Source organism: Pseudonaja textilis, chromosome 3 (assembly GCF_049901715.1).
Source record: "Pseudonaja textilis isolate UNSWEBS1 chromosome 3, rPseTex1.2, whole genome shotgun sequence".
Taxonomy (NCBI): Eukaryota; Metazoa; Chordata; class Lepidosauria; order Squamata; family Elapidae; genus Pseudonaja; species Pseudonaja textilis.
This window is the reverse complement of record NC_141992.1, coordinates 57,803,915-57,823,460: the sequence shown is the minus strand read 5'-3', so window position 1 is coordinate 57,823,460 and position 19,546 is coordinate 57,803,915. Positions and strand designations below refer to the sequence as shown.

The window sequence follows — 19,546 nt, the reverse complement described above, 5'->3', positions numbered from 1 at the left end:
CTTACTTCTGATTTCTTAGCACCGAACGAGAGGGGAGGGGTTGCTTTCTGGGAAAACACTTTCTATCAAGGAACAAAGAAACGAGACAGGGGCAGAGAGCAAGCAATGATCCTTATCCCCACCCCTCTTCCACCTCCTCTGCCTATTAGAAGGCTTTTTGTGCCTTCTCTCCCTCTGAGAGTCAAACGGGCTGTATTTTTCAAAGATTCCCCCCCCCCCGCGCGATTTGAAAGATCGTGGGGCTTCCCCACAGGCACTTCCTTATTAATTGATAATTTTGCTAGGCAGAAAAAGAGAGGAGGGAGGAAGGGGTAGAACACGACAAGAGTTAGATTTGATTGAAAAATCTGATCCATACTGCCCCTGGTGTTGACGGTCCAGAAAACAGCTACAGTGGGAAGCGTTGCTATTTTCAGCACCATAGCTGTGAGCAGCGACAGGGGGTATGGAAAGGAGCCCTAGCTTCTTTTACTGGGTCGATACAGCCAACCCTACGTATTAGGGAAGAGATAACCCTGCCTCCTTGCAGAGCTCAGGCAATTTGGCTTCCTCTCTAAGTTCTGGTGAGAGGCGAGCTCATTGCCGTGTTTGCACTTGTTTGCTGTGTTGCGTGAATGCAGAGGCTGAGAGAGCGAGCGAATATGTTGCACGTGAATCTTTCTATCCATAGGAAAAGGCATGGCATCCCCCCGGGAGAGGTGGGAGGAGACATTCTGAAGCTGCAGATTCCATCCAACCTTCCGCCTGGACCAGCTGATGCTTCAGAAAAATGGTGTAGGCAGCGCTGAGGAGATGATCTACCTCCCAGAGAACTCAACATCTCCACGATGCTGCAGCTCAGCCCAAGTTTCTCACAGTTGTGATGCCCAGTTGAAGTCCGCAGATCCCAGGCTACTTTCTCTCTTTTGGGGATTCCTGTGTCCAGATCTCCTGGTCCTTCTCCTTTTTCTTCTGGTGGTTCATGTGATGATTTAATGTGAAAAAAAGAATTCTGTTTAAGGATGCAGCTCTTCTACTGAAGTGTGGCTCAAGTGCAGGTAAATCAATTCATTGAAAAGAAAAACCCCACTTTATTGTTTATGTACATGTGTTTGTGTGTGCGTGCATGTGTAAAATCTAATCAATGCACTTCCAATTATTTGAGAGATTGTCAGTAATCCCATTTAGTTTTCAGAAAATGTTGCTTTATTAATGAATGGATTTCTATATGTGGGCAGAGGCTGACATTTAATTCTCTGTAAAGTACCTGGTATAATTGAGATGCAATAGAAGCCATCATTGTACTAAGGAAGAGGAGGAGGAGAGAAAATTGGCTGATTACCAGTTCTCAGAAAATCTAGCACATTTCTTTAGACCTGATTTTTGCACTTCAATGATCCCTCTAAAATTATTGTTCATTGATTTTAATATGAGAACATATCTGCTCTCCATTTAGACTAAAATGGAGAAGTTTCCACCAAGATCACGGAGAAGCATGACCACAGGCAGTTTCAGAACTACTTTTTGAACTCCCCAAAATCTTGGAAACTGCACTGTTGAATTTTACGGACAAATTGTCAGGAGTTAGTGGTATGACTTCATAATACCTTTGTTGTAAGAAGTCATCTACCCTCTTTTTTTTAGGCTTAAAATGTACATGCAGGTACTTGGAAGGAGAGAAAACCCTCATTGCAAAACCCTGGACACTTATGCCCTGCCCACTTTGGTGATGCCTTCACATGACCTCCAAAAACATGGCATCTCTTGGTTGCCATTTTTTTAAAAAATGTGGTTCACGACTATGGATGCCCTGCTATATATATATATAACTTCTTAAATGTTGGTGCATTAATTCGGTATCTTTCCTCCTATCTTAAGAATGAAGTTTTAGCCTGAACCTCCATTGGAGTAATTAGATCTGTAACAAAAAAATGGGAACATATTTTACTACCATTTAAGAGCGAGTTGGACTTTTTAAAAGTATAATATTGCTTATTCTTCAGCCAATTTCCATGTTTACTTTTGTAATTTCCCCCACTTTTCATGCAGTTGAACTGCTTTGGGTAAATATGTATCAACAGCTCTCAGATTGGATTTGCTTATGAGTAAAGCTCTTCTACAAAATACGCTCTTCAACATTTCTTTGAGCTAAAGCACCCCCCCCCCCCAATTAACATACTATACCAGTTTTTATCTTGAGAAAATACTGCAACATTGTTTCTCTGGAGATGTCTACTTATTGATGCATTCATGAAAAATAGTGTGCAAAGAATTGGTCATAGTCCCCACCCCACTAATCCTATAGTTCCCTTTGCCCAGAATTAATTCCGTAGAATGGGATATAGTTGAAGAATGGGATATTCTTGGAGGTTTTTAACATCAACTGTTGCTACTACATCAGTGCACTATATGTCCATAGTAGACATGCTAAAGTCCACATTTCTACAAACTAAAAGCTTTTAATAATCAACAAATTTTTTATTTCACATTTCTTACTTCTTCACCACCCATCCCCTCAGATTAATATGAGATCCCTGTTTTATTTGAAAACAAAGTCAACCTAACAAAGAAAACCAGATGTTTCAGTCTTTGAGTTTTGCCTGACTCTTTCAGTAAGATGAAACACTTTAATGTATATCCTGAAGAGTATAACAATATACATCTTTACCAAGAAGTAATACCCACTGAATATGATTTGTCTTATATCTAGGAAAGTAGGGGTGTTGGCACTAAGAGAAAGTTTAAATATGAATTAGCACAGAATGAACAGAGATTTGATTATTTTTTATACATTCACCTAATAAGCTTAATTAAGCCATATTCCCAATGCAGAGAAGCACTACCTATCTGCTTTGCTTTCTACTACATAGTTCTAATGCATGATGTGCTTAGTTTTCCATCATAGCATGATCCATTACAATTTTTTTTTGCTGTAAATTAAGACCTATAGCAGTCCATAACAGTGAAGAGTCTGTGGAAGGAATATTTAACAAAGTATTTAAACTTTCATCCTATTATATTATAATGTATGTATGTATGTATGTATGTATGTTTGTATATTCATTCTGTACAGGACAGCTCTGTACAGAATGTTGAAATGAGCTCAACAGTCATCACAGTTCCCTAGCAAGGTCTTGTTTCCCATACTTTGGCATAATTTTTTTTAAAAAAACTCATGCCAAATTTATTGGTGCCAATGTGCTTATTTGCTTGCTATTACTAATTTTTAAACTAATTTAGTGCATGGGAAAATATTGCTAGATTGATAGATTCCACTCTACTAATAGCTACAAATAATACACAGCATGTTGTATAATGTAACCATGAAGACTTTGGTAGATTATGCCTCAATGGGTTGAAAGTAAAAATATTATAATTTAAGGCTAATGAAATCTCTTATTACACCTTCTTGAATTTAACAAAGTTGACTCAGCCTTCCAACCTTCCAAGGTAAGTAAAATGAGGACCCAGACTGTTGGGGGCAATATGCTGACTCTGTAAACTACTTGGAGAGGGCTGTAAAGCCATGTGAAGTGGTATATAAGTCTAAGTACTATTGCTATTGCTATCTACCTGAACATGGATCTCATTGGGATATAATACATCCATTTAGATACATATTTCCTAATGATATTCTTTTATTTACCATATTCCAAACATGTACCCATCAGTAAAGCTGCTGTTCTATACAGTATAGTAGATGTAAGAAAATCACATTGTCTAAGGAAAAAGTAAATTATAGTCAAAAGAACTACTCTGTTGAGCTCAAATATTGGCTTTGGCTTAGCCAGTTTATGTAGCTTGTAATACAGGGTTCTACAAAAGAGACTCTGGGCTATATTATGAAGAATTTATTTTTCAGAATATCTAATGAGCTACCTGTATTATTATGTTTCAGTGTGTCAGATAAAGCCTATTTCCAAATAAATGTCTTTTTCTGAGACTAACTGAAATTAACTGAGGATAATTATATATTTGTACAGTACTCAGAAATAAGCTTCATTGAAAAATAAAGAAATGAGCAGTTTTGGAAAACAATTATAGCATAGCTGGAGCCTGGAACCTATACCACCTATGGGGAAAAGATAGAACATTAAGATTGTAAGGGAAATGTGTTTCTTAATTATTTTATTTTATGAATCATCCTCAGGGAGATCTAAACGTGAAAGAAACAGAAACAAATCCCACTGATCTAAAATCTTCACTTCAGTAGAAAGAAAACAGCTTTCATTAAAATATTTGGAGACATCAAAACTCATAGGTCACCTGTCAGATAGAAAAATAATGATGCAATAAGTGAGAGTCCCCTCCCTGGTCCTGTGACCGACCTCAGATAGCAAGATTATCTTAAGGAAAGACTGTGAAACTATCCTTCATTCTCATGCTGCTTGAACCAAGCAAAGGAAACATATTTAACTGATTTTGGGCAGGTGAAGAATAGGTGGAACAAAACGTGTTGAATATCAGTTTATGGGCACTGTGACAGATTGTGGGAAGTGCCTCCAGGCTTCTTAGACTAGCACCTTGCTTCAAAGCCAGGCAATCTTTGGCTATTCTGCATAGAAATGCAGCTTGAAAGCAATGGCTTTTTCTCTGACTTGATTTTTTTTTTTTTTGTATTTGGAGAGTGATTCAGAGGTTCTGCAACTGATAGCCCCCATGCCAGTCGCATATTAGGGTCACCCTATCTCTCCAAACCATTCAGTAAATGCACACTCTTTGTGATTACTGTAATAAACAATCACACAGAGCGATGGATCCTGCTAAGGTAGCATGCCATTTTAATTTATTTATTTTAGTTTAAATTAGTCTTATCTCATTTTGGGTCTTGAGTGCATTGCTATTGCTCTTATGTGGATGAAAAGAGATCAAGAGATATTGCTGCCTGGTCCATAAATCCAAGTGACAGCCTTATTCACACCCGTAAATGGAGATTACCCTTCAAAAAATTCTCATTTTTTTAAACTGGGGTCATAAACATAAACATGCATGAATATTCTTTCTGCAAGGACACTTGGCTCAAAGAAAGGGTATCTTTTAAAGAGAAATAGACAGACAGAAGTAAAGGCAACAGGTTCTGAAGCATTCCACAAACACAATTCATGCTAGCAGCCTGACAGGCATTCTTTATTTCATATTAAAAAAGAAATCTGCATTACTGTTTTCATAACAGTTTCCATTCCAAAGCAACATCTTCACAACCAGTTGGCACTTTAGCAGGGCTTTAAGCTTGGCTGACAACAATGCTTTCATGCTCAAACTATCCCTGTCCAGCTCCTGTTTTACCTTTTCCTTGAAATCTGGTAGGAAGTAGGTTATATAGCACTACTACAGCGGAGCTTCAGGTTTGATCTCCAAAAGGATGCTGCGTCCTTTGGGAGATCAAGTAAGGTGCTTGCTTTAAAGAGCTGCAAACAGCTTGTACCTTTTCACAAGGTTGAAGCATGTTTTTGGAGTCAAATCCTGTAATGGAAATAAGGGGATCTGTATCCTCAAGATACAATGGCAAAAGAAAACATTTATTGGTTAACCTTCTGTATGCTGAAGCATATGCAGAAACGCAACATTAAGAACCATTATTTAAATTGAGGGAAATCTCACCAAAGTAAGAAGATCACAGTCTGAGGAATTGGATCCTCAATCATTCTGTTATGCAGATATTCAGAACTGGGTGCAGTTTCCTATAAGTTAAATACCACCGTCAGACTTTGTTCTTCTAACGGTTTCACGATCTGGCATTTAAAATCAGATTTTAATAGAGTAGTTTGGTGGAGGATAGCTTAGATAATGCCAAAGGTACAACCCATCTTGATATGTGTACCTTTTAAAAATAAGAAAGGAAAGGAGGTTATTCCTGATAAATGGAGTTGTAACAGGGTATCCTACTGTCCCAGATACCTCTTAAGAGTTTATTTGAATATAAGAATTCTTAATTTCCATTTGATTTCTTTAGCAGGGGCAGGAGGTTTGCTATTAATCTGAACATCAGAAGGAGTCTAGTAGCACCTTCTCAGCTTAAGAAATTTTATTAAGGCCTTGTGAGTTGCAGTTCTCTTTATCAAATGCATGCAACTGCTGGACTGAAGTAGAGTAATATTGGGGTGAGGCTGGGAGAAGGAGTTGGTGGGGGAGAAGGAAGAGGAAAACACAGGCAGATTCAGGTCACACCTGAGACAATTCATCCTCTTCATCACCACTCTACTTCAGTTAAGTCATTCCAGGCATCCAATGAAGTGAGCTGCAGCTCACAAAAGCTGATATACCTTTCAAAAAAAAAAAAAAAAGCTATTTGTCTCGAAAGATGCTACCATAAATAAACTCAGTTTATTTTTTGGTGACCGTAGCATAGCCCAATACAGCCCCCTGTCTACAATTGCTACTAACTTAATTATAACAGAGTCCAAACAACAATAAGCAACATGGGGTTGTTGCAGCAGATCCTGTTACCAAATCAGGACACAAGACCACGAAAGGTTGGAGAATACAGGTTTATTTGTGCACAAGGTTCAGAGCATTAGCATGGCAAATTCTGAACCCCTGGCTCTTCCTGAGGCGTCACTTTTATACATTTCATAACCTCAGCCTAGCCCGGGGCGTTTCTGATGTTAAACTAGACCCAAAAGGAGAAATACATTTCTGTTATTTTCCAGACCCATCCTTATTCACTGAAACATGCTTACTTCCAGTTCCTTAGTTCAGCAATTTCGTGGTTTTGCACAATATTTCTATAAGAAGCGAGGTAAGGGGTCAGAGGATTTCCGGTAAATGCATATTTTGTTTTTGACCTTCCAAGCTGCTTCAGAGTGAGGAATGAAATAAGACAACATTCAGCTAAAATCCATAGTTCATGGAAATAATGAATGAGTTCGTTCGTCTACACAGCACTGGAAGTTTGAGAACCCAAATGTTTGCAAATACAGCACACAAACATTTAGTCTTATACCTCCCCCTGCTGGGCTATATGCTAATCTGGTTGCTGAAGTCCTTCTGCTCAAATGTCTTAGAGTTAAATGGACCCCTGTGGGACATAACGGATGCCGGAGTGAATGGTTTTTCTTCTGATGCATCTGACTAGGCTTCTAGGCTTTTCCCACTGGCATTTCATTATGGAGCAAACACATTTGGCAACATCCTTTCCCCCCCTGCTATGCCCATATGATGCAGCATTCATCTCATCCCCCAGCCCATTAGTGAGACAGGTTTAAAGCATCCTTATTTACACCAGTGTTCAGGGAATGTTAAGGGAATGAGATACTACTGTGTCGGGCCCTCCTTAGAACAGAGTTTGCAGTTCAATGCCTAGTTCCTTCCCTTGGAAGAGCCATTACATGATCCTGCCTCATTTCTTCTGTTCTGTTCTTCCTTCCCGGGTTCTGCCTCCTATTGAATGCGACGGAAAAGGGGGCCAATAGTGGGAGTTGGTTTTAACCGAGGATACTGGCATGTATGCTAGTTAAAAGTTAGTTTTGTTTTGAAAACAGACTAACCTAACTCTAAACTACAGTACTGTGGACCTCTTAAAACATTTTTTTTCTCGTCTGGCATATTTCAGTCAAACATAATACAAAAGGAATCCAACTTCATCCAAATTTGAACTTGCATATATGATGGCATATAGGTGGAGATGGTAAACTGTGTCCATTCCAGAGGTGGTATTCAGCAGGTTCTGACCAGTTCTGGAGAATCGGTAGTGGAAATTTTGAGTAGTTTGGAGAACCAGCAAATACCACCTCTGACTGGCCCCGTCCCCATCTATTCTCTGCCTCCCGAGTCCCAGCTGATCGCTTGAGTCTTCTTTTGTTGCCCTGCACAGGAGAATGGAGCTGGAAAGCAGGTTAGTGGGGTGGGGAGGGAATGGAGATTTTCCAGTATCCTCCCCCCAGGAATGGTGTGGGAATGGAGATTTTCCAGTATCCTTCCCCTGCCACACCCACCAAGCCATGCCCACCAAGCCATGCCACACCACACCCACCACCACGCCACACCACACCCACCAAGCCACGCCTACAGAACCAGTAGTAATTTTTTTAAAATCCCACCACTGGTCAGTATGTCACATCATCAGAGTGTGAATTTGGCCTTGGCACATTTGTACTTAAAGTATGCTGAGGAATTGCCTGCCAATGCTGAAGGGGCAGAATTTGCATCCTGACATCACAATGAGTCTTTTGTCCCTTGTTCTTTTTGGCTTCCATGATTGGCTAGACTAAAGTCCTTCTGCTAAGTACCTGAAGAGGTGGCCTAGAGGTGGAGCTCTCACCTCACAATCAGGAGGCTGTGAGTTTGAGCCTAGGAAGAGGCTAATATTTGGAATAGTATCTCTTGCTCAAGCAGAGGATGTTGGACTAGATGACCTCCAAGGTCCTTCCCAACTCTGTTGTTCAATGTTCTACCAAAGGCCAAGTGACAAAAGAGAAAATTATAAAATACTTGAGAAGTCATTGTGCTGATTTTGATATTCAGTAAATTGCATTTAGTTTTGTTGTTCTTCTTCTTTTACTTGCTGGAATAGGCCCATAATATTTTTCTCAATAGGCAAAAGAGATTTCTATACTGAAAGAAGGGCAGTTTTCTCTGCCTTAAGAATTAACACCTATCTTTGGAATTGTTTCTTTGGGTATCTGGATACTCAAAGTACCTGTTCTGACACAGGTTGTGCTTTAGTCACTGTTACAAGATGGGAAACTATAAAAATCATCAAAACAAACACCCGTGTATATAAGCTCATCCTTGCAACACTAGCCATGAAAATGTTCCAAGTTTTCCTATTCTAAGAGTGGGCAGAAAGCTCTTGACTTGTGTCATCGATGATTTGGGAATAAAACTTTATGGATAAGTTGTGAGTCTTTTATTTGGAGAAAAATCTCATCTCTCCAAAACTCTTGGGCATGTTGTATCATTCATGGTAACTACAAAGGTCAAAAGAGAATAATGACAAAAGGAGAACAGATGGCATACATACAGTGCCTTTAAAATATAAAATTTTCTATCAAATCTATAAGTAAACTAGTGATTGTGGAATTTTCTTACATAGTTTCTGTAAGAAGTGATGCAAGTATGCTAATTAAGATAATTACAAATACTTAAAATGCACAGTAGAAATGATACATTACTGTATATTGCATGTACTATAATACAGAAGCAGAACCTATTTGCCAGATTGAAACAATTGACAGAGAAATCAGAGCTTTGTTATGGCTTCACATCAATAAATAACACTTGCTCATTTAGCATATTAATACAAATACGTGATTTGGCTCTCATTGAAGTGACACTTGGAGAAAGTAGTCAGAAGTTGGATGAAGTAATAGACAGGTGGGGAGTTTATTGTTTACTGCCAAATTTTGTCCAGCCAGTTGCAACCATATATTGTCACATATCGCACTTTATGATGCTTCTCATTGTTTGTTCCATGCATGTCACTTATGGAACGTTTTAGGGGGGGTTCTTTCTTTTTTGGAATTTTTTTTCCTAACCTTGTCTCCTCTAGATGTGTTGTGATTGCAGTTCTCAAGAATTTCATTCCAGTGAGTGGCAGATTTTGTCCCATTGTTCTAACCCCTCAAGACTAAGAGAGCTTTTAATCATAAAAATAACTTTAAGAGCTATAAATGTTTGTTCGAGTGGACAACAGAACTACAATCTAACCCAATTTAAGACAATATCCTTGTATCTCCTATCTCCTTTGCATGATTGCAGCAGCTCTCTCCTCTCCAGACTGTCAGTACTTAAAGAATTATTTTAGCTTTGCAATTATTTTAAAGTTGAGGAAAGCCGTTAGAGGATTTTCCCACACTTCCAATTCTAAAGCATAAACAAGCCATCTTCTCCATTCAAAACATGGCTTGAGGCTGTTTTATCATCTTGATAGGATTTTAATATTTGGAACATAGAAGAAGCAAGTTCTTACCCAAGTAATTATTTGAGTTTAACCTAATTTGAGTTGAGAATGAAGGACAAAACTGCAAATAAAGTAAGAGTAAAAATAACTAAGATAAGTTGCTGGGATGGGATATGAAAAAATGTCAAGGATATCCATGGTACTACTTATTTTATAAAAATGTTGACTTACTCTGAATATGTAGCTTTAGTTGCTTCAGCCTCCAAACCTGGCATAGCTGATGGGCCGATCTCAGGTCCACCAAGGTAAATGGAATCTCTTTGAGCAAAGTCCCAAAGATGCTTTTTCAAGAGGCAACTGGACTTTCTGTTTTTTATTTTGAAGACATTTCACTTCTCATCCAAGAAGCTTCTTCAGTAGTGACTGGTTGGTGGGGAATGGAAGGATTTATACTCCTTGCAGACAGCTGGTCATTTGCATTCTTTTAGTGAGTTGTTACGGCCACCTACAGGTTTATCTTGAGTAGTGCACATGGGTGTGGAGCCTCCTTGGAACTGTTCAAAGGATTGTGGTGTAGGCTGGACATATATGACATCATATATGATATCCCCTCTGTTGAGAGAAGGTGTTCAGTTTTGATGTAGATGGCCTCTTTGACCCCTCTTTCAACCCAGAGGTCCTCTCTGTCCAAAATGTGGACTTTGCTGTCTTCAAAAGAGTAGCCTTTGTCGTTTAAATGCAGATGGACTGCTGAACCTTGTCCTGATGGATTTGTTCTCCTATGTTGTGCCATGCGTTTATGAAGTGGTTGTTTTGTTTTCCCAATGTACAGATCTGAACATGGCTCACTATTGCTCAGTTTGCGTGTGTGTGTTTTATTTTTGGGGTGGACAAGCTTCTGCCTTAGTGTATTCTTGGGTTTCAAGTGTGCACGTATGCTGTGTTGGCAGAAGGTCCTCCTGAGAAGATATGTTTCCAATCAGCTGCTTGTTTGCTTCCAGGTCCAATTCAAGGTGCTGGTTAGGACCTTTAAAGCCCTAAATTGCATGGTACCAGATTATTTGTGGGACTGTCTCTCTTCAATCCTATCCCATTAGAATGGACGAGTTTCCACCAACCAAGGATCTTCTCTTAATGGGATCCAGAAAGAAAGTCTTTTTTGCTGTGACCCTCCATCCTCTGGAACATCATTTTTCGGTATCTTGTACAGAGGTGGATTTATAAACTGTACAGATGCAGAGAGATAGCACAATCATTCCCCCAAGAAGAGGTTAGCACCAGCCCTGCTAGCCTTCTGTAAGGCCCTCAAATCTTGGATATACTACCAGGCTTGAGATCTCAAGGAAGTAGGGTACCTGTTAAATAGTTTCACTGTGTATAGTTAGACTGCATACCACTGTCTTTTTTGTTACCATATTCTTTTAAATGTGGTGTTTAACTGTTTTTAATAAGTGTTAATGTTGGAAAGCTATGAGTGTTATGTTTTATTTGTATACATTGCCCAGAGTCACATGTGAGTGAGATGGGCAATCAAATTAATAAATAAATGGATGGATGGATGCAATAAAAGTTTTAGAATAAAGAAATAAGACAGGAATAAATATTAATCAAGAGTTACTAATGTGATTTTTAGAACATCCAAAGGGTCAATGAATTATATAATCATCGCTTAACATTGAAATGTTTATCCCTATTCCGCAGAGAAGATGGGACTATTCATCACATCCTTTGAAGCCAAGCTAGATAGTGAGAGAGTATGCAATACATCTGGAGGATGTGGAAGTCTACCATAGTTACGTAGCCAGAATACTGACTGAATCCCTAATAAAGCCAAGGTTTAGCAAGACTGTGCAAGGCTTCAGGCCTTTGAATTGAAGTGTTACATGGTCTTTCGGCTGGTTTCCAGACTAGCATCATCCATTTCAATCCATCAGTTCTTTAATGAAGTGTTTCTGGCTATATTTGATGGCAGAGATTGGAGAGAGAAAAACAGAGGAAAGGAATGGTATAAATCAATTGAGTTAGCACATCAATTGAATTTAGTAGTTAGGATGAGACAGGTGCTGAGCACAGAACTCCTGTAGCTTTACAAAGATTCATTGCCAACAGCAGAGGACAGAATAACCATTCTTTCAAATGAGACTGCTCAACCAAGGCTATTTAGATTGACCAAGGTTTCAAGCCAGGGCTGGCTCACCCTATAGGCATGGCACACAACAGTTCCTTTAGCCTGGAAGGTCCAAGTAATTCCAACCAAGACTTTTCCTTGTCTGTCTTTTGATCTCTGGGGATAGCTTGGGACAAGTAGACCCTGCCATATTATTAATTCAACATTAATTCCTCATTCAGATTTTATATTTCTAGTAAATATACAGATATGCTTCTCTGAAGAGCCAGCTATGATGCAAACACTCACTTGTAGAGATGAATAAGTGATAATATTTTACTCAGTGTGAATCTTTATAAGTAGCATGGATGATGTATGTTTATTTATTTGCCTTTCTTGCTTTTTATTTTTCGACAGAAATTCAAAAGAGTGACCTTCTTGTAGGTCCCATGAATGTTCTGCAGTAAAGTCCAGGGGTGTTTCTGAAACACTTGCCAACATGTTCATGGACAAGAACAGCACTCCTTTATCCAAGAAACCAAACAAGAAAAAAACCAGGCCTCAGGGTTTGCCTTCTCCAGCTCTTTGCTGTGCCTGTGGGCTCTGCATCATGCTAGCAGGTATTAACATCACTCTGGTGGGAGCATTTGCTTTTGGGACCTTTCTGCCAGTCAACAACCCTCCCATTGTCATTGGTCCCATCCTTCTGGTGGTGGCCTTCACTTTCTTTGGAGCTTGTTGCATTTGCAGCCGAAGGCCACCTGCTCATACCACAAGAAAATTCAAGCCAGGAGCCAATATTGGACTCATCAAGCCTGGGAACACAGCCTTTGAAATTGAAACAAGTGAACACACTGTGCAAGACACAACAGCTGTGCAGTTGAGCCCAACCAACTCTCCCATGTCTTCCAAAAGGTCCACTCCAATCCATGAGAATTCTAAGACCTGTACACTTTTTACAATGGACAGCAATGGCCCAGTTGTAAAATATACGGCAGGGGGAGAATCGATACATCTGAATTTGCCCAGGGACGTTGCCATGTCATAAACCAAACTGGAGAATATTTTTGAGTATGTGGGTAGAAGGCACTACAACACAACCAGATGGTTAGATGAGTTTTCAACACAGCAAGCATCTGGAATCCAATTTAGATTTGGCCAGCACGTGCATTCGAATATATTGAGAAATTTAAGGGAAAGGCATAATAAGGTGGCAATTAGTAATCAATACACAGCTGTGATGGGAAGTGCCAGACACTGGTGGAGAAAGTCTGAATTTTCAGCAGTGACATTAAAATGAAAGATTGAATACATAAATCAGTAGCATGCAGCTACTGAAAACCACATATCCTGTGGATTTAATTCATTATATTAATGGGTTGGTGAATAATAATGTGATGATAAGGATTTGGTGATGCAGAGCAGTGGAAAATTACAGATTCTTTCATGAATGTTGGAAGGAAGAGTGGATTGTACAGAATATTGATTACAAATGAAAGAGAATTTATATTCTGATTTAAATGGTCAGTTTGCTTCTCTTGAGGCTATTTGATATACTACTTTAAGACTATCAAAATGAATTTTCCTCTTGATTTTATCACATTCTTATTGCATTTGGTAGATGAAAAGGATTATTTAAGTTAATGTAATCAGATAGTGTATTATCTTTTCTCCATCCTCTGCTTTTTGGAATCAGTTGTTGCGCATGTAGCTGGCAGCTGAGTCAGACACATTGGGTTGTACATGAACATCTGATATATATTGTATCATGGAACAAATATATGAGAAAATGTGAGAATAGACAAAATGCACCATGTAACAGGGCACATGGTGTAAATCAATGTAGGATGATTTACATTTACCAATATTTGGAATCTATAGGATAGTCTTATCCTAAATTGGTCCTTTAAGATGTACACTATAGAGGCATGCAGAGATGTATATATTACATGCCATTTGAGAAGGGACCACAATGTCCATAATAGAAACTTGGCCAGCTTTGCATCTTAGGAGATCTTTCTCATGGGGAAAAATAGTAACAGACCTTTTCCTTATGCAACAAATTGTGTGCTCTTATGTAATGTTTGTCAGTGAAAAGAATATCTATGTTGTTCTTTCTAATCACTTCAGACCAATTTACTTCTCAGTGACTCTAATGAGGATGGTGCTTGTTTGCAAATAAAGCAGACTTTATGTTTGGATAACTACTGTGAGTGGTGTCTGCAGGCTATGGTTAAAAAAAAAAGAAGAAGTCAAATTGGCAAGAAACATAAAAAAGACAGGCGGAGCTTTGATTATCTGTTGCAGCCACCATCTTGGCTCCTTTGACTATACTCTGCAGAAATCCCTCATTAGGGTCAAAACATATATGAATATACAGGCAGGAAAGCTCTAAAGGTGCACGAAGAACATGGCAAGCATTGCTAATCCAATCCAAGGCCTTTGTTCAACTTCCATTTGACTCACTGTTTACTTCTAGGTGTTGTTTGTCTCCTATGTATCATATTCAGGTGGGTGGCTTGTCTGCTTTTGCTTTCTTTGGCAGCAGTTCAGTGATTATTTTTGTGCTTAGTTGAGAAAATGTAAGCTCCAGTTGGAATGTTCAAGAACTCTTCGTCATCTAAATGCTCTCCTGCCCCCTCTTTTCTGTATCTCATATTTCATAAAATGCTGCTGACCTATATGGATTCTTCCATTTCATAATTCTGGCAGAGATTAGAATTATTTTGGATCCATCTTGTTTTCTGCTTAAATGTTAGCAATATTTTTTTTAAAAAAAGATAAACATGGAAGGAGACCAAATGGACTTGATGGCATCTTGCTGTCTTTTAAATTAGATAGGTAGGATGAACTCAAAACAGAATTCATAAATTATGCAGGAAATCAAAGGGAAATTAAGTTGTCAATCTCAATATCTTCTTTACAAAAAGTGTTAAATTCCAGCTGATGAGGAGTGTTTGATGTCATTTTGAATAGCTCTGGAAATTGCATGTCAATGTAATTATTTCATTGTTTATTATTTTGACTCATGAAAAAATAGTAAATAATATTTTTAAGTATTTTTATCTCAAGGGACTGATTACCACTTTCCCTTTGACTGCATCTGCAACCAAAATGAAGTGCTCTACAACAATAAGGGGGACTGAGGCAATTGCTTCAAGTTTCTGTTTTCTCCCCCTTTCCCCCCCTCCAGTCTCTGTAGATGCGTCTGTGCATTGGCCATGTTAAGTGGAGTAAAAGATATATTAAAGGCTACAATACAGATCCCCCAGCTTTTGACTTGATGCTACAAACTCTCTTAGGTCAGTTGACAGTCTAGGACAGAGGTCCCCAAACTTGGCAACTTTAAGACTTGTGGACTTCAACTCCCAGAATTCCCATTCTTGACTCCTTATTGCTCTTCATGCCTTAGAACAGGGGTCTCCAAACTTGGCAACTTTAAGACATGTGGACTTCAACTCCCAGAATTCCCATTCTTGACTCCTTATTGCTCTTCATGCCTTAGAACAGAGGTCTCCAAACTTGGCAACTTTAAGACATGTGGACTTCAACTCCCAGAATTCTGGGAGTTGAAGTCTACATGTCTTAAAGTTGCCAAGTTTGGAGACCTCTGGTCTAGCAGATTGGAATGAGGGCAGAGCTGAATTGGGCAGGCCAAGTTATCTCTAATAAAAATGAACACCAGGATTTCCCTTTGAAAGTGTGTATTTAAAAAAACAACAACACCTGTAGGCCTGTGTCATAGACTCCCAGGAAAATCTTAGGTTAGTCCTTTATATGTGTGCCTTCTATATAAATCCTCTATGCCACACCCTCTTTTGTAAAGAGGTTGCATTACAGGGCTGGGTAAGGGTTTCTTCTGATGAATATGTCAGAACATGGTGATAATGGAATGGCAGACCAATAAGAGGTAGTAGAACATGCATGCGACATACATTTAACCTGTGAGAGGATGTGACTGAATAATCTAAAGTGAATTCTATCTGGAAAGAGATTCATCAAAAACCCCGAGGGTTCTACATCATATTACCTGCTAGTATGTGTAATTTTATTCAGAGGGGCTAAGTTCTTAATTGAAAAGTATAGGATTGCACATTCGGAGCAATCGATATAGCGAGAATGAAGATAATTGGTTTCAGCAAAGACAGTCATTCAAATCTTCTCACTTAAGAAAGTATTTGTGGTTTATCTTGTAATAAGTTTGAACAGTTAATTACATTTTCATTGTGCTGGTACCCTAATTGTTATTGAAATGTTTTATGGTAAATTAACTCCAATTGAAGATTTAAAAAAAGATACAACCACTTGCATGTGACATTCTGCCTTTTTGCTAGCAAGATAGTAAGATCTAAGAATTCTCTCAATATATCATCAAAACAAAATATCTAACAGTTAAAAGAGATTCTATGGAAGGTCAATATCTTTTAAGCAAAACCATTTAAAAGACAAGTGGGTATGAGTTATTTTTATTTTTCAATGATTTTTTGTCTTCAAAATGTTATTAGTTTTGCATACTAAGGAAGTTCTTGTGTTATTTTTAAAAACAAACAAACAAACATCTGTCAGAATTCATTAAGAGAATATTGGAAAAAAGGGGAATTCTGATTGGTTCTGTTTGGTTCCAGTCTGGATATATGTGGAATCACGTCAATTTCATTGTGCAAATTGCTTGTGACAATTTCTGTACAGAAACCAGTCTTTGAAGTTTAACATGTGGTTGTGTTCTGGTATCAGTTTCCATGTTTACAAAAGCAACTGGATGTTTAACACATTTTCAGTGCTCTCCATGTGTTCAATAAAATATATTCAGACTATCTTGGTTTTCTGCAACTGTTCTGGGAAACCTTCTTTTCAGTAGAAACATACTGTTACTTTAAGAAAATGACATATATAAATTGGACCTGTTAAAAAAAGGTCAGCAGCTTTCCAATGGTGTACAGGTAATCATAAGAACTGGAGATGAGAAAGATTACCTATATTTATAGACTTTTAGACTGTATGTGACAACCCCTTAAGAACCCTTTAGCCTTGATTCTACTGTGCTCTGCCAGTTTGTTGCTCTTCTAACACACCATTAGATCCATGAGTCACTGGAAAACATAAGAGTTACTTAGACAAATTCAGGTAAGTTCAGAAGAGAAGGAAATGTTTGATCTCATGATGTCATGGGTTCTTTTGATCCTGCTGGATGATTTGATGGGTCTAAGTTATGACCTTAACTTTAGAAGTACGAATTTGAAAACCGAGTCATGGAAAGTCATGGAAAGCTTTGCCGGCTAACAGTTTCATTGTTTATATCTAGTACTAAATATCAGTGCAGAAGTAAAAATAAGAACAAAGACCCATTTTTAGAATGACACAGAAGAAAATAGATGATAACAGTGGACCATAATTTCTTCATCATCCACTGATGGGCAAAACAAGGCAAGGTAAATCTGTATTGGAGTCCTTCTTTGGGTGAGGCATGGTTATCATTATTCTGTGATGCCACTCATTTTCCATCCATTTTTGGTGGTACCTGTCTTCAAAACCTGGTGTAGGCTTCATAACCTACAACTCAGCAGTGGGTTATGTCAGCAGTTGCCTTGCCTGGATGTTCCCTTGCCTGGATGTCATAGAGATATAGGGTTTGCTTCATAGTGTCCTTGGAGTAGTGCTGGTATGGATGATCTTAAATTCTCTTTCTGGTCTCCAATTCACCATAGAGCCACTGGCAAAGGCATAGGATGATTGTCCATTCTGATGGTGTATCCCATCTACTGCATCTGAGTCTGGTAATCAGGATTTAATGCAGGTGGAATCCAGTCCTCCAGAGGCTGGGGAAATCTAGGAATTGAAACCCACACTTCTTAAAGTTGGCAAGGTTGATAAATGCTGGATTAGATATTAGTACCGTTAACCAAAGCATGGTAGTGCAGAGTGCGTCCTTTCAATGTATATTTCAGTGAAAACTGAAGAAATAAAGATATGGGAACTGTTCTCTGAAAGCTGGGTCAAAGGCAGCTCAAAATCCTAACTCTGGAAAAGCCTCCATCTGTCAGGGTCATAGCTTTTCAAATATATTTACTTAGTGCTGAAGAAGCAATATGTATTCATTTTTCTGTCTTGAGAACAGTATCTTGCCTTAAGTATATAAAAATCAAAGCCCATAAAAAGTTTTGGGGTAGATTTTCTTGAGACTCTGGAATAAGAGAATCTCACAAATCTAGGACAGCATGAAGAACATAGGTTATTTTTCCCCCTCCACCAAACTTGGATAAAGCAGTTTAAAAAGCACAGTTTTTAGAGCATAAATTCAGTTGGGTGTAATGAAAATTACTGGTGGGTAAAACTAGTACGGCCTTGATAATTTGGCAGAATATGATTCAGGGTTTAGATTCTTAGATACATTCTTCCAAGAAGCGTTATCTACTGTTCTCTGGTGGTGTCTTTTTTTATACATTGAATGGCCGATGGACACATTTGATCATTGAAGCTCTTCCAATCCTTGTATCACCATGCATGGCCCAGACTATTTTTACAAGACGTTGTGAACCACAAAGTACATAATAGCTTAACATATCGTGTGAAATTTTGATTAAAATCATGATACTTGCCATGCAAACATATTCTAAGCACATCTCTGCCAACGAAGGGGAAAGTGAGGGACCACTTACTCTGAAAGGCTCAACACACCTTGATATTTGTAAGCAAGTGGCACCTACAGCCATCTCTTATGATTAGCGTAGTTTCCCTCCCTCTCCCCCTTGCTAGCAGGATTAATTTTGTGAGAAAACTTGTCCCCAGGCTAATGCTGGAATTGTCTTTGATTTCATGGCTGGGATGATTAGTAGGGACTGATATCCAAGAGTAATGAGATTAAGGAGACTGTGAAAGACAAGGAGAGAGAGAGAGAGAGAGAGAATGAGAATGAGAGACTTTTGCTCAAGATTAAAATGTAACAGAGTAATTTTAAAGGCTTAATTATTCAAAACACTGGCTAATTAAATGGCACCAAGGAATCTTCAGCCTTAAAACAGGTTAGCCACTAAATGTATTGCATTAATTGATAACCACAGAGAAAGCAAAATATAACCTGGTGTATACTTTTAGCCTATCTCTTACTAGATGGCATATGGGAGTTGCATATCAAAACGCTTGCAATATGGTAGACATACCAAGTGCATTATTAATGCACCCTGAGCATCACAGTTTTCACCGAATGAATACATCTTGAAATGGTTTATCCTGGATATTTTAAAATTTCATGGTGAGGAGACTTTTAACTTATACAACTTTGCTCTGGTGAGGATTGCACTTCTTGCAAAAGAAGAGACTTTACCAGCATTATTCAAAGTTCTTACAGACTGCAAGGGCTAATTCAGTGCAGCTGAGAACATCACTATTGAGAAGAACCATGGGAATGAATAGATGATCCATGGCAAAAGACAAGACATGTGCACTATTGTTTTATTCACTAAAATCTCTGCAAAGTAACCAAGAAGGGAAAATAGGAAGTAAATCTTGCAAATACCAGAATGGGCTTGGAGAGACATTGCATTTGGCAAACAAAGAGTGAGAATATGTAACATGAACTTCTCTTTGTGTACAAATTGTGATAAGAGAGAGAGCATGAGAGA

At 38.5% G+C, this 19,546-nt stretch overlaps 1 protein-coding gene across 1 annotated transcript; it reads left to right on the top strand.

Annotated features, from left to right (window-relative positions):
• The first annotated feature begins 520 nt into the window (after positions 1 to 520).
• On the top strand, positions 521 to 16,291 carry TMEM275 (transmembrane protein 275). Its single transcript, XM_087929861.1, has 2 exons — positions 521 to 1,037; positions 12,345 to 16,291. The coding sequence occupies exon 2, from the start codon at positions 12,427 to 12,429 to the stop codon at positions 12,973 to 12,975; it is 549 nt and encodes a 182-aa protein (XP_087785987.1). The 5' UTR covers positions 521 to 1,037; positions 12,345 to 12,426; the 3' UTR covers positions 12,976 to 16,291.
• The last annotated feature ends 3,255 nt before the right edge of the window (positions 16,292 to 19,546 follow it).

What these genes read in the sequence shown, in the direction of transcription:
- TMEM275 (XM_087929861.1), top strand. Translation starts at nt 12,427, where the DNA reads ATGTTCATGGACAAGAACAGCACTCCTTTATCCAAGAAACCAAACAAG.